A 13,734-nucleotide genomic window follows, 5' to 3' on the forward strand; every position below is an offset into this window, starting at 1 on the left:
ACCCGGTGCCTAATGAAAATTGCCAAGGTGGAGAGGAGAGATGGATGGTGTGCGGGAAAAATGGGTCCGATCACTCGATAAATAGAGTTTCATACCCCGAACTCATCTCACATCCGCTATTCAACAGGTGAGGCACAAAGGAAAGCAATTACATACATACACACATATATATATATATATATATATATACACACTTTATATTGTTTGCAACCTCTAAAAGTGTCTGTGATATATTGGTCGTTTGGGAACAAGAGACCCCAAGTGTCCCTGAAGCTGACGGGTAACGTCAATGAAAACTAAAAATGGCTGCACCCGCTGCCATCGGGACGTTATGAAGCAGCAAGAACCCACATTAGTCATGATGTCACGAGGTGGGATTTAGGTCTAGAAGAGCTGTGTCACACTCCCGCCCACCTCCCCGTGTGCGGTTCCGCCTCAGTCTCCCGCCCCGACCCGGCGTCTCCTCGGGCCGGGTCGGACGGGCAGGAATAGAAGCCCATTACGTCTCTAAACAGAAAGAACAGCCTCGCTCCATCTTCATCTGGACCAGACACGGGGCGAGAGACAGGATGCCTGCCGGGTATACCCAAGGGTGTGTGTGTGTGTGTGTGTGTGTGTGTGTGTGTGTGTGTGTGTGTGTGTGTGTGTGTGTGTGTGTGTGTGTGTGTGTGTGTGTGTGTGCGCAACAAAGGTGGGGTTGGGTGGGGGGATGCGCCGTTATCGCGCTGCCTCTAACCTCACACGGCCCCTCCGTCACTCCTGCAATGAGCGAGCAGATTTGTACAACCATTTTGTTTGACTTCACAGAAGGATCTTTTGGCAGGAAATAGCAGCTGGGTGGCCTTGAAAACAACTTCAAAGTCAATGGCCTGAACAGAGCAACGATGACACATTTCATGATATCCTCTGAGCATGTACTCCAAACCTCTCCATTAGTCTTCTCGCCGTTTGTACTCTTCTCTCCTTTCCCTCTAACAGCTCTCTTTTGTCTCCTGTCGGCTCAGGTCCAGGGTTTCCCTTTCTTTCATTTGCCTTATCGCTCACATTTGTCCACAAGTGAGCTTTCGCCACATGGTGGTTTTAACAGACCCCTGAACGTTCCTGTAGTAATATGCATGAAACGAGTCAACCGCTTTACTGCTTTTTGCAGTTCAACACATCTCTTAAGCTCTTTTCAATCAACCTACTCCGGAGATTGTCCAAACAAATCGGTCTGGACATTCTCTGGAGTTTGCCTTCCACACGTGAACGACACAGCAGGAGATTCTCCGCACAGACGCGCCCCTCCAGAGAATGTCCGGAGATAACCCGACCTTCAGTGCATGTCTGAAAGCAGCTTTAAAGACAGCGCTGGATTATGTGATCAGTTGCTCAACCAAATAGCTGCACTGTTGCTTAAAATCAACTTTTACCTTAGATGCGTCTGCGGCTGCGATGACCCACGTGCAGTTGGCGTTGTTGTCGTACTGGACCGGGTAGTTGGGTGACGTGATGACACCGCCGGGTCCTCTCAGCTGACCTCCACACATTGGTGCTGCAGGAGAGGACACGGAGAGTTTGGTTAATGTTTAAAGACACATTCCTCATTTAGAATCCACAGAATGAAGCTGCGGGTCAAAGCCTGCGTTGGATTTCCTGTTAAATCCACAAGTCATGATGCGGTTTGGCTGCAGCTTGTGCAGAGTCATTCCTCAGCTACATCAGCCTCCACACCTGTTAAGGTTTCGTATTACTCATAGTGGCAATTGTATATGTTGGCTTGAATTATGTATATTTCACATTTTCTTGTTCCGTTCAGAAACGACCTGCGTGGGTGTTCGACACTCAGAACTCAGGCGACATGAGCATCCTAAAGAGCATCATAATGAGGCGATCTGCCAAATACAACTGTGAAACTAGTCAAAATGCATTTCTTACATCCACATAGGAGGTTATGTTTTCCCCCGTGCGTTGGTTTGTAGGTTGGCTGGATTGTTTGTTTGTTTGTCAGCAGGACTACACAAAACAAGTCAAGTTAATACAGCAGATTGCATTTGACAAATACAGTCTCAATGTGCTTTAATGACAGAAAGCAAAGATACACGATCAATATTTGGAATGACTTAACATATCATTTGAAAAATAATTAAAGAGAATAAAATAAATTAGAAAAAAATAAAAACAAATATAATAATATTGAAACATTTCAGGGAAAAGGGAGAAAATGTTACTATAATATAGTTCTTTAAAAGGAAAGTGACACAAATATTGATTCAGGAATAATTTAAATAACTAGAATTATCGCACTGCAGTTTTTTGCCTCCGCAGACCTGTTCAGTTTCTGTGAACATATGAAGGTCAGTGTAACCTTATCTTTGACAACTGAAACACAGTAACATGAGGTCATTGTGACCTTGACCTTATTACGTCAAGGCACCAAAATCTAATCAGTTCATCTTTGAGTTCAAGTGAAAGTTTCCAACAAATTCAACGACTTTCCCTGAATAGTCTTTTACCACACCATAATACAAATCTTTTCTTTATATGTAGATGTGTGCTTTTTGTCTGCTTTTAAAAGAAACTGTTGAAACTGTCGACCACGAGTCACGTGGTATAGAATTACAATACTGAACAGAAAAGGACGGATGGGACACGGGACAAAAAAAAGAACCAATTCAATTTCGACAGATCCGGACAAAAGGGGCGGACACAAGATTTTCCCCCCACCGTCGATAGGGCAGATTGGTGGAGGTATGTATGCACTCTACTGAGTTCCATTCCAGTTTAACTTTACGTGTGACTGACTAAGCTGCAATCAAGCATCACTTCTGAAAACTGGCAAATGGTTGCTAATGACATTGTGGCTATTATCATATTTTAAAACCGAGAGCAATCTAAACACAATCACCTGCACAGCTCAATTTAAAGACCCGTCTTGCCAATTTAATGTGGTGGAATTACAAAGGGATTTAATCAAAACCATAAATCATCCATCCATCCATCCATTATCTATAATGTTTTACTTTTCAGCATCAGCGTAAGAGGCAGGTTGAACCATAAATCACACACGTCTCAAATGTACTGCGATGAATATTGTCAGGCTAAGAAATGCAAGTAATTAATTATGACAATAAAACTAACTAGAGGATATCAGACTCTGCTATTGTTAAAATGGGTCACGGTACACAAAATCACACCGTTAATAAGATTGGGTACAATCCGAAACTTGTGAGTTGGAAAACTTATCGTGATAGAAAAAAACATGTTTAATATACGTAATAAGTATCACACTTTAATATTCTCATTGAAACTAGTGGGGGAGTCGTTTTGGAAACCAAGCTTTTAAGGACAATGTGACTTTTCTTATCAATGCCTGAGGGTGTCTGCATGGCGGAACTATTCAAAAACCCCTTCAAATTAAAACAGAATTCGTAATGAGCACTTTGAGGGGCATTAGTGTGTACTTGTGTACAAATGTGGGGGGGACAACCTGAAGTATTTGAAAGGGCCTGAACCAGCTACCCTGATTTTAATGAGTTATGTCTGTAAAACAGGACCTTCGGGTGTTCGAGCCCCGCTCGGTGCTACACCCCCTCGCCCACCAAATCACCCCTATTAAAGTGCACAGAGAACTTTGCTGAAGTTAAGGGGAGAATAAAGTAATTAATATGAGTTGTGCTGACAGTGAGGGTGACCTTAATGAAAATAATACAGCACAGAGGAAGCCCAAAGAAGCAATCGCATCCACTCCTATTCCCTTTAATCATGGGGATCGTCATTGTGGCCGACGCGGCCCAGCCTGTGTGTTCAGCGACAGGCATATAAGTGCAGCGAGATAACCAGCAATCAAAATCAGTGTCACCAGCAAGAAAGTGTGAACGAAAAGGAAAACAGTGGATTTCATATCAAGAGAATCGTTTTTTTGCAGCAAGAGCTTAAGTCTTTTTTTTCCAGTTCTAATGATAGTGCATTGTTTCGCCCTCTGAAATCAAACCATCGCGAAGCACATCACATGATGTGTCTTGTGCTGTGTATTTAGGTGCAATATTTTGATATACTCTGTAAAAGGGAGTATTTGATTATCTGGTCGGACATGCACAACTACTGCATTTTAGTATTTGTTAACTATTCCCAAACAGTAGTCGACTAGTTGATTAATTTTTCTTTTTGTTATGCGAAGATGACTAGATGCGTCATGAGCGTAGTTGTTCACATACTTGCTGTGCACTACTATCTGCGTACTAAGAATGTTATCATTATGAGTTTTCCTCTAGGAGGGCGCACCGCAGAACTCGTACAAAACTACGAAATTTGCATTTTTTTTAAATAAAAAACATGGCGACACTTTAGGTCTTTTGTTGCGCCTACATTGCCCCCTACCATTCCTGTGAGTACTATCTGCTGTAGATGCATTGCCACTGATGTACCACTGCACCATGCTTAATCCACAGATGAATGACTGGAGTTACAAAAGTCACAAAACATTGGCAAGGTAAAAATTACGCACAGTGTGGTACGTAAAAGCACAATTTAAAAGCATTTAAAAACCGCCCACATAGCCCAGGATTTTGAAGGGTTCACGATAGCTAATTCTGATTTAGGACGCATCTCTTCAATTATTCCTGGACGATGTCTGATCTTCATTTTGAGGCAGAACAAAAGTGACAAAGGTTAAATGACGATGATGGAATGTGATATCTTTAAAGGGCAAATTGTGCTGACATTTTTGCAGGTGTCGTGTCAATCTTCACTGTTTCTTTAGATGAAAGTGAAAAGCAGCTGATGGTGATAGTGGGGCCTGCACTCGGGAAAAAAACAGAAGACAGATGTGCCAGAACCAGGCCCTCGTCACCGTGTCTCATGTCAAAAATCCTCTTTTGTTATGACTGATAGTGTCTTAACTGAGATGAAGCACATTTAAATAATCCTTCTGACATCTTCTTAGTGCTGTAATTTAATTTAAGTGAGTCTAAGAGAAAAGTGGTCATTCTTGAATTTTGGACAACATGAAAAACGATTGCACAGTGATTGAATTGCACAAACCCTGCAGGTGATTACAGTATTATCTCACGGAGGCGATGGTGTTCAAAAGCATGAATGGGGAAACTGGTACAAAATGGGAGACAGGTCTTTCCGAGGAAAAGGGTCAAAGCAAATAAAAAATCACTGTAATGAAACTAAGGGTTCCAGGTTAGTACAAGTCAAACTTTACTGTTAATAACCTACAAATACAATCTCATATTTGCTCTTCTGCTCGTGCACTTCCTGATGCTGTGATTGATTAATTAATGTCAATGTTGGTGCATGCAGAATTGTTTACCCTAATTATTTCAACCTTTTGGAGTTATCACTCAGCACTTTACAATTACAGGGCCATTCTATAGTAATGACAAAGCATTTAGTGCTGTTGGATCAATGAAACAACAATCAACCACCACCCACCAACCTTTTTTTTTTTGTGCATCTTTGGGCAAAAGGTTGTGAGCCCAAAGCTCCGTAAAGCTGAGGAGAGCAACTTCATTCACTGTGAATAACCTCTTTCACTTCAGCACATTGCTCCCACACTATCATCTCAAGCACTGTTATTAGAAATACACTGATTATAGCTGCTTAAAGGAGGAATGACTAGAAAGAGGTTATTTTGTACGGCTTGTGTTATCTTTCCTTTAAGATACCTCACTCCCGATGGTGCAGCGCAGTGTATTTAAACCCTATGGATCTGTTCTGTATAATTTGACAAGTCTTTCTGTCTGCAGTGAGAGTGTTAAGATTAGTATTGACGTGCAGAGCTCTATTCAATTGAAACTGAAAAGAATTCCCACCTGAAAACGATGCCTTAATTTCTTTTAGAATGCATTAAATCATTAAAAAAATATATATATTTTTGAATATAGGATTTATATCAATATACAAGATCCAATTAACCAACCCCCCTTGGATTCTGGGAGGCGTGTGCACTGTGTGTCTGTGTGTGTTAGAGTGTGGATAGAAGAGCACATCAGGACCAGATGGGTCAGGTTGGGTTTGCAGAAGTTTTTTTTATTATATTCTGGATGGGCTTTGTCCCGTTGGCTGGGCTGTCTACTTGATGTTGTACGCTGAACATGCTTGAAATCAGGGAAATCATCTGAGATGGGTTAGGTTTGAAAAAAAAAAAATGACTCTGTTAGGTTTTGCAGCCCGAGTCAAACTCTATGTGTGTGTGTGTGTGTGTGTGTGTGTGTGTGTGTGTGTGTGAGAAGGAGGGGGTCACTAGTATACACTGACCATTGTACAATGTCCCAATAAGGATTTTCACATTATTTTAGACCATTATCATTACAATATTGTTTTTCATATTTACATTGCAATTGCCATGTCATTTTTCACAGTGCAATTAGATTGTATAGAGAAAAAAATATATATGTTTCAAAGTCTGATGTACCATCGAAATAATTATACTTCCAAAAAAGTGAAAAAAACAAATCCAGTCTTTTGAATTCACTTCACTTTCAGGCTGAGAACTGAAACTGAGGAGAGCATGAACATCAGGAACACCGTACAGGGAGCCTGACCACTTTCCCTGCCTGTCACAGAGTGGTCAGAAGGAAGACATGACTGATGGGCAGCGCCGCGCCACCGTGGCTATACAGCAGGAAGCAAAAGAACACTAGCCAAAGGTCAAAGTCACGCCAGTCACCGGAAAATAACATAGAAGAAGCAAACACATCACCATCACAGTTCTGAGTGTGGACATATAAATGGAGGTCATATTGAGAGTAACTCCATTTCACACACACACATACACACACACACACACACACACACATGCGCATGGATGGACAACCCACAGGTCAGTCCTTACCTCTGCATATGGGCCGATCGTCACTCCAGCCCACGTAGCTGTCCGTCACTCTGAGACAGCTGATGCTCTTCGAGCCCTGGAGTTCGTAGCCCTCATCGCAGGAGAAATGCACCGTGGCTCCTCGCCTATACAGAAACAATAATAACATTAGCACCACAAACGTTTCCTGTAAAAAAAAAACAGCACTTAGCTGTGAGCACAGATGATGTATATGTAACAAGAAAAATACAAAATAAAGTACACATTAGCTGACTTCCTGGCTGTGATTTCCAAAAAGTGCTGCATTGTGGGAGATGGATGTTCCCCATTTGTCTCTGTTACAGTTGACCACTGCTCCGAGCGGAATGAAACTCTGTAATCCCACCGGTAATATCGGCGTCCCACAGAGGCAGCCTATTAACTGCAGCGGCTCAACTTTGTTTTAGTGTACACGTTTCTCTACCTGGTTTGGTTGCAGTGGCTTTATGGGGCGTGACGGTGGATAATGGGCAGTTCCTGATTTTGTCATAGTACCCAATAGTGTGGCCACATTTCCAGTGAGTCCTCCCAGCTCACTGCCGATTAAAACTCACATCATTAAAACTCACATTTGTAGAATTCCCCCAATTAATACTGAGACTGCTAATCTGAGACCTGTGTTGGAAAAAAAACCCCTGCGTGTTATAATAAGTCAATTCATGTTAAAATTGTACTTAAAAAAAAAGAACCAGTAATTTACTAATAATTACTGATGTTATTCATTTAACATAAGCTGAATGACTGAATCAGAAAACATTGTGTTGAAGGTTGAAGTTGCTTATTTGAGGAACCTTCGCACGAGATACAACAGAAAGGACTGAGGCAAATGAATGCAACGAAATAGAGAATGAAATGACCTTGATATGTGTTTTCACAAGCCGTATGCCTTTATGTTGTGTAGTAACACTGCGTAGCTCATGGAAATAAACAATAGTCAAGTTATAAAACTGTAAACGCCTCAAAGACAAGTGAGGTTTCAAAAAAATGTTATATAACTTATTGTCTATTATTCATAATGCAGCAATCTATAATTATTTTATCTATTGAGTTAGAGATGGCACTTCATTACATTAAAGGCTTCTCAAATCATTCTTCACTTTCTTTTACCTGAAGTCTGAGCCTTTTCTTTTCCCTCGATCTGGGATCCCCGGGTCTGGACACATGTTGTGTCCTTGGGCGACACCCATCTGCGACACTAATGGGAAAAAGACAGAGAAAAAAGGCTTAAGGACAGATTGGGTAACAGTGTGCTGAATTAGGGGAAAACTGACATGCATATTAAAATGCCCAGGCATTTTGCCAGGCAAGTCCTGGCAAGAGGGAATTAAAAAAACGCAGGGTCAGAATGGTCTAAATCCACATTTGCTTGTTTAACGAAAGGGGGGAAAAAAAGGTTGTTGCACCTGGCACATGGTACAACTGTGTTTTACTTTGTCTCTTAATTGATCATTGGTGTGTTTTGGGTGCGACAAACCCCAACATTCCCTTTAAAAGTCAGGTTGGTGTGCACTCGAACCTTCTCTGCAGAGGAAACCGTTTCCCTTTGAGCAGATCATCTGTGTGTGCACGTTGTGTGACCTCCTATATGTAAGGTGCATATTCCTGTCTTAAAGATGAGTCCCTAAAATAATAGTGACCACTGAGATCACTCACAAATCACTTTTCACTAACTCAAGATCGCAGTGCACCCACAATGCACCAGACCACATCAAATACGACCATGACACTAATGGGTGCTCAGATGGGTGCAGGTGCATTTATGAAGGTGCTGGCATGGACACTTGTTTTGTGCATTGCAACGCTTTGCATCAGGTATTAGTCAGGGCCCTCATTGTTCTCAGGGTGTTTGTTGTTAACTTCCTGCCCTCCGGTCACCAATAATCACCTGATGCCGTTTTATCATTACAAAGCAAGGTTCAAAGGCTGATGAGCAGAATCGGTGCTAAGAGCTCCCTTACTCTTTTCTTATTGTCAAACGAGTGCTTGATATTTGCACTGCACTTGCATAAATCAACTCGTTTAGCACACACCTTGACCCGCTTAACATTTCTCATCCAGAACATTTTATCCCCGGGCACAGTCCTGGTGCTGCTCGGTTAAATCATGTCACCGGGTGCAAAACAGTGGAAGGCAACGTGCCAGGAGGGGTCAAATAAACTCGGGCAAGCGGGGGAGCCCATCTGACGGACTGGGAGGGGTCAAAGGTCCGCGGGGGCCAAATCAATGCGACACCTGCTCATTGGCCACGGTCCAAGTTTGATGCGAGAGAGTAATGGGTTCAAAAGCAGAGGCTCGCTGCCGCTGTCAGGGCGAAAGAGAGGGAAGAGAGGAAGGACGGCAGAGGAATGAAGCTACTGTTGATTAAAAGAAGGAGGAGGCCAGTGTTAACTTCTTGACTGTCAATGTCATGTTTACTCACATCTCTACAGACGACACTGTGGTTTATCATATTAACAAAACAGATTGCGAACCCTATATATGCAATGTGAACATTGTAAGATAATCAGTCAATCAATACTTAATCATAGCAGCAGGTTAAAGCAGTGACATGGTGATAATGCAGCTGCAAGGAGGCTGGCTGGCAGTCAGTAGATTATTTTAAAGTACTACCATTCATTAATTCCTTTTTTAAATGTAATATACGGTACATGTTGCTTTAGATATTAAGAAAATACAAATAACCCCATTTTGATAGGATTTCAAGGTTTGACTGCATTTTACAGTTTGTATGAAAAGTTATCTAAGTAATGAACTTCATCATTTTGAACTCAAAACCTTTTTGCCTGTCTTTCCATTAGGGGTCACGGGCAGTCACATAATATGGAAATGTTATACATAGGGGATCGTGAAGTGGAGGACGGTTTAAAGAAAATAAAAAAAAAGCATTAAAGGGACGCAAATGAAAGGAAAGAAGAAAGAGTGATTTTTCTCTGAGAAACACGAGGATTAAAAGCAGAAGATGAAGTGGGAGGAGGAGGTGGATAAAATGATTTAAAAAATGGCCTTGAGGCAGGATTACCATTAATGCACCCCTCTTTTTGTCTAACAGGTTGTTCTTAAACCCTCTAACATCCATCTCTGCACGCCGCTCTCGTCAGGTGACTCGCCGCCGTCAAGCTATTAATGTCCCAGATGCTCAAATAACGCCGGGATCGGATAACAGCGAGCGGCAGAGTCAGACAGGCGGAGGGAGAGGGAGAGAGAGAGAGAGAGAGAGAGAGAGAGAGAGAGAGAGAGAGAGAACAAGGGCAAGGAAGACTGCCACGGTGAAGAGAGCCACCAATGCAATTACTGCTGTCCATTTACCATTAGAACAGCATCTGCAACAGACAGTGCGTCCTTTGTGTTTGTACCTTTTACAGTCAGTATTTACCCTTTTCTCTGGCCAAGGAGTGAAGGAGGATAAAAAGAAAAAAAAACAAAAAACTTTTAAATAACAAGGAAGTTGGGGAGAGTGAGAAGATGAAAAGGACTCTGGCATCTCCTCTCATAGGAGGACGCAGACATTGTGGAGTCGACAGGCATATTCAACGTGTATTGAATTACTTGTACAAGTATTTTTTCCCCACTGTTAAGTCAGTTACTCGCGGCCACAAGAGTCGTGTCTGTTCTTTACTGACAGCACTGAAGCTGAACTGAAGAAACCTCTTGGATTAACTTCTACTATCGAACTCCATTGTTATGCAGCGCTCACTCTCCTTAAGAGAAAGATCTAATTATAATAGTATTGTCCTAATTCACCCCTTAGCCCTACCACTTGGTCCTTCCCCTTCGTTCTGTGTGTTGCTGTGAAAGGGTAGTGTTGACCCATTTCTCTATGTGATGTAGGGGTAGTGGCCATCTAGCCCTTCAAACACACCCCTTCAACCGTAGTGTATTCAGGACCCCCAAAAAAAAACGAAGGGGTAGACAGAAGTTCCTGAATGCTTTACAAACGGACGGAGCGAAACACCACGGTGACCGCTGCTGGTGAAATGCTCATAAATGTAAGTATGAAATCTTTCAAAATAAACGGAATATCTTAGTTGAATCCAGTAGCTAATAAAAATGTAATTGAATTGCTGTGACAAGCGTTTTAAGGAAAATCGCTATTCAACGTTCGGCGGGGACACGACTAGCGAAGGGCACTTCAGATCGAGGGGTAGGGCCGAGAGGGAGGAAATGGGACGGGGGACTAAGTGTAGATGGTTAAGTCAATCGCTCCCGGTAACACACACACACATCCTTATCTTCACCTGATCTCAGGCACATGTAGTCACCAACATACCTAATGCACACCGTCACGCTCCATCCATGTACACTGGACATGCAACTTTTCCCTCAAATGTCACAGGGGGGGACTTCGTAGTTAACAACTTCACTATAATTGTTTAGAGTTTTTAGTGGCATAAGTCAATCTGCAGAAGCTCCTGATGGAGCTGCCGAATTAGATGTGCTTTAGTCCACACTTGCAAGAAGTTTTTTCTTTTGAGTTATTCTCTTGTTCTCTCCCCTGATAACTCAGTGGCCTCTGTATTGGAAAAGTGGAACAATTATTTTCAGGCCTTTTTCTTTGCAAAACACGGCAATTAAAGTGTCTGACTTACACACTGATATCTTGTGGTGGTTGTCTTTGCTGGGCAGCATCTTTACACCTCGCGACTTCAGCTCAGTCATCTTCTTCACTGCGGAGGGAAAACAGCACAGACACACATGAGCGACAGAGAGCGCAATTTATGACGCCCACGCATTTCTGCCGTGGTAAATACCTGCAGCAGATGAAATATACAATATATTGCTCTATACCTCCCTGCCCACACCTGCTTCACGGCAACTTATTATCGCACTAAAACACAATATTTGAATGCAACGTCCATCTGTAAAGGTCATATTTGTATGGCGTTATGCACGATTCCCATAGAATATCATGTAATGAGGGGTAAAGGGAATAACATTACTGTTTGATATTAGGATTTTTTTTAAGGCAGGGTCTGCAAGGAACGATATGAGCTTTAAATTAGTTTCCTGATAATTGCAGGAAAAAATAAAAAATACTAAGTCATCATTGCAAAGTAAGCGGCTCCTCTAAATGCATATTTATTCATCACTTTTAGCAGCACCGTCAGCTGGTTTTGTGCACACTCACCCTACTTAATTACTCCAACGCTTCCTGACAATGTAACTTTGACTTGTTTTGCACAAATGTGTCTGATCCTTTGCTCAGTTTCAGCAGCATTTTAATTCAAAGCTAATCTGAGACATGTGTCGGGGGGGGAGAAAGTGCTTATTGTGGGTCTGAAAGAAAGATCACAATGAAGGATCTTTCTCAGATCTGGTAGAGTGATGGCAAAAAGGAAGACAAAAAATATATAATTGTGTTTGTATTGAGCAAACCAAGCTAATAGGTGCAGTGTTTGATTGGGGCTGTTTTCTCTGCGCCATGTATAACGGACACAGAAGCAAGACACAAAGCCAATGGAGATATTCAATCATGCGGCTGCTGTGGAATCACGGGCGGTGTCATGATGAGAATGGCTGGTGGGGGGATGGTACTAGAGATGGAGTCAGTGTTTAATCTAATTAAAGTATTAGTCTCCCATTTCTCTCTGATCTTCTAAACATATTTATCTAACACTGAACCTGTAATCCCATGGGCTCACCGCGTTTTCTTTTCCATGTTGATCATGCCTCCCCCCCCCCCCATCTCTCGCTCTCTATATTTTTTTGCCTCTGAGATTTCCAGCAGCTGGCTGGAGGTGAGATCCTTGGAGATCACCTTTATTCTGTGGACGAACTAATCCTTTTTCCCAGCTCATCCATTCTAAAGGTTGAATGGACATCGCCCGTGATTCCCGAACCCTCAGAGAGCAATGGGATGGGGTAATGGATGTGCTGGAGAGAGAGAGAGAGAGGCTTCTGTGCATGTGTGTGTAAACGCACATCTTAGAAACCGGTAAACAGTTTCTATGCTGTAGCTGATCTCTGTGTTTGTACGGTTGTGTGTGCATAAGAGGGGAAAAAAAGGAGTCTGTCAATCTTGAAATCACAACTTCTGCCAACATACTTCAATAATTCCACTCGCTGCCAGTACAGTTTCACAACCGGCAAAATCTTAGGACAAGAAAGAACCTGATTATCCGCAGAAATGTTTATTTGCACCAGAAACTCGATGAAAATGTCAGTCAACCATCAGATATTTTCCCTCTACTGGATTTAACACATATTGGTGCTTTCTCTGTTCAGTTGTGTCTTGACAGTGAAGATAAAAAGCAAAGGGGTCACTAACACTTCCCTCCCCGAGGAGCAAGATCGTGGTCCACAAATTCTAAGGCCATCTGCCTCTAAGATCATGAGAAACATTTTGTACAAAGTTCACATTCTGGCCCGAGGGCAGCATGAGAGGAAAAGTTCAAGTCCAAAATGGCAAGACTGTTTCCTCTGGAAAATACAAATGTGCCTAATTTCAGCGCCGGGGGCTTGGTTTTGTTATTTCTTGCATGTGGGTGGAAATCAGATTAGCCTGGTTATACCTTGGTACTGGGCGCTGAACCCTCTCAGCTTGTGGTTGCCGTCGGAGGTGAAGTGCAGCCGGAGCCAGTTCTTGCTGCTGATGATGGGTGAGGGAAGGTTGGGGCCGGTGAACCTGCGGAAACAGAGACAGAAGAGAGAAGTGTCCTTTGTTATTAGCATATCCGCAAATGAGTGCTTTGAGGTGTAATAATGCGAAGGTAGCAGATTGCAAACGGCTGTAAGAATTAGCATACGCTGTAATCATAATATAAGCACTGATCAGTTCCCTTGTACGTGACGGCTCTTTCAGGCATTTCCAAAGTCATCTCAGATATTTATTTAGTTTCGGTTGTCAAGGCAGCGATTCCAGTAAAAAAGCAATAAAACACTAAATGTAACTGTGT

General features: G+C 42.4%; 1 protein-coding gene across 1 annotated transcript in view; it reads right to left on the reverse strand.

The window, feature by feature from the left end:
- Positions 1 to 13,734, reverse strand: part of csmd2 (CUB and Sushi multiple domains 2) — a 247,752-nt gene that overhangs the window by 118,179 nt on the left and 115,839 nt on the right. Inside the window, exons 7-11 of the mRNA XM_047344263.1 lie at positions 13,351 to 13,463; positions 11,428 to 11,505; positions 7,949 to 8,036; positions 6,824 to 6,948; positions 1,413 to 1,534 (exon numbers count right to left, since the gene is read on the reverse strand). Coding sequence (XP_047200219.1) covers positions 1,413 to 1,534; positions 6,824 to 6,948; positions 7,949 to 8,036; positions 11,428 to 11,505; positions 13,351 to 13,463 — 526 coding nt within the window. The remainder of the gene's footprint in view (positions 1 to 1,412; positions 1,535 to 6,823; positions 6,949 to 7,948; positions 8,037 to 11,427; positions 11,506 to 13,350; positions 13,464 to 13,734) is intronic.

This window comes from Hippoglossus stenolepis, chromosome 17 (assembly GCF_022539355.2).
Source record: "Hippoglossus stenolepis isolate QCI-W04-F060 chromosome 17, HSTE1.2, whole genome shotgun sequence".
NCBI lineage: Eukaryota > Metazoa > Chordata > Actinopteri > Pleuronectiformes > Pleuronectidae > Hippoglossus > Hippoglossus stenolepis.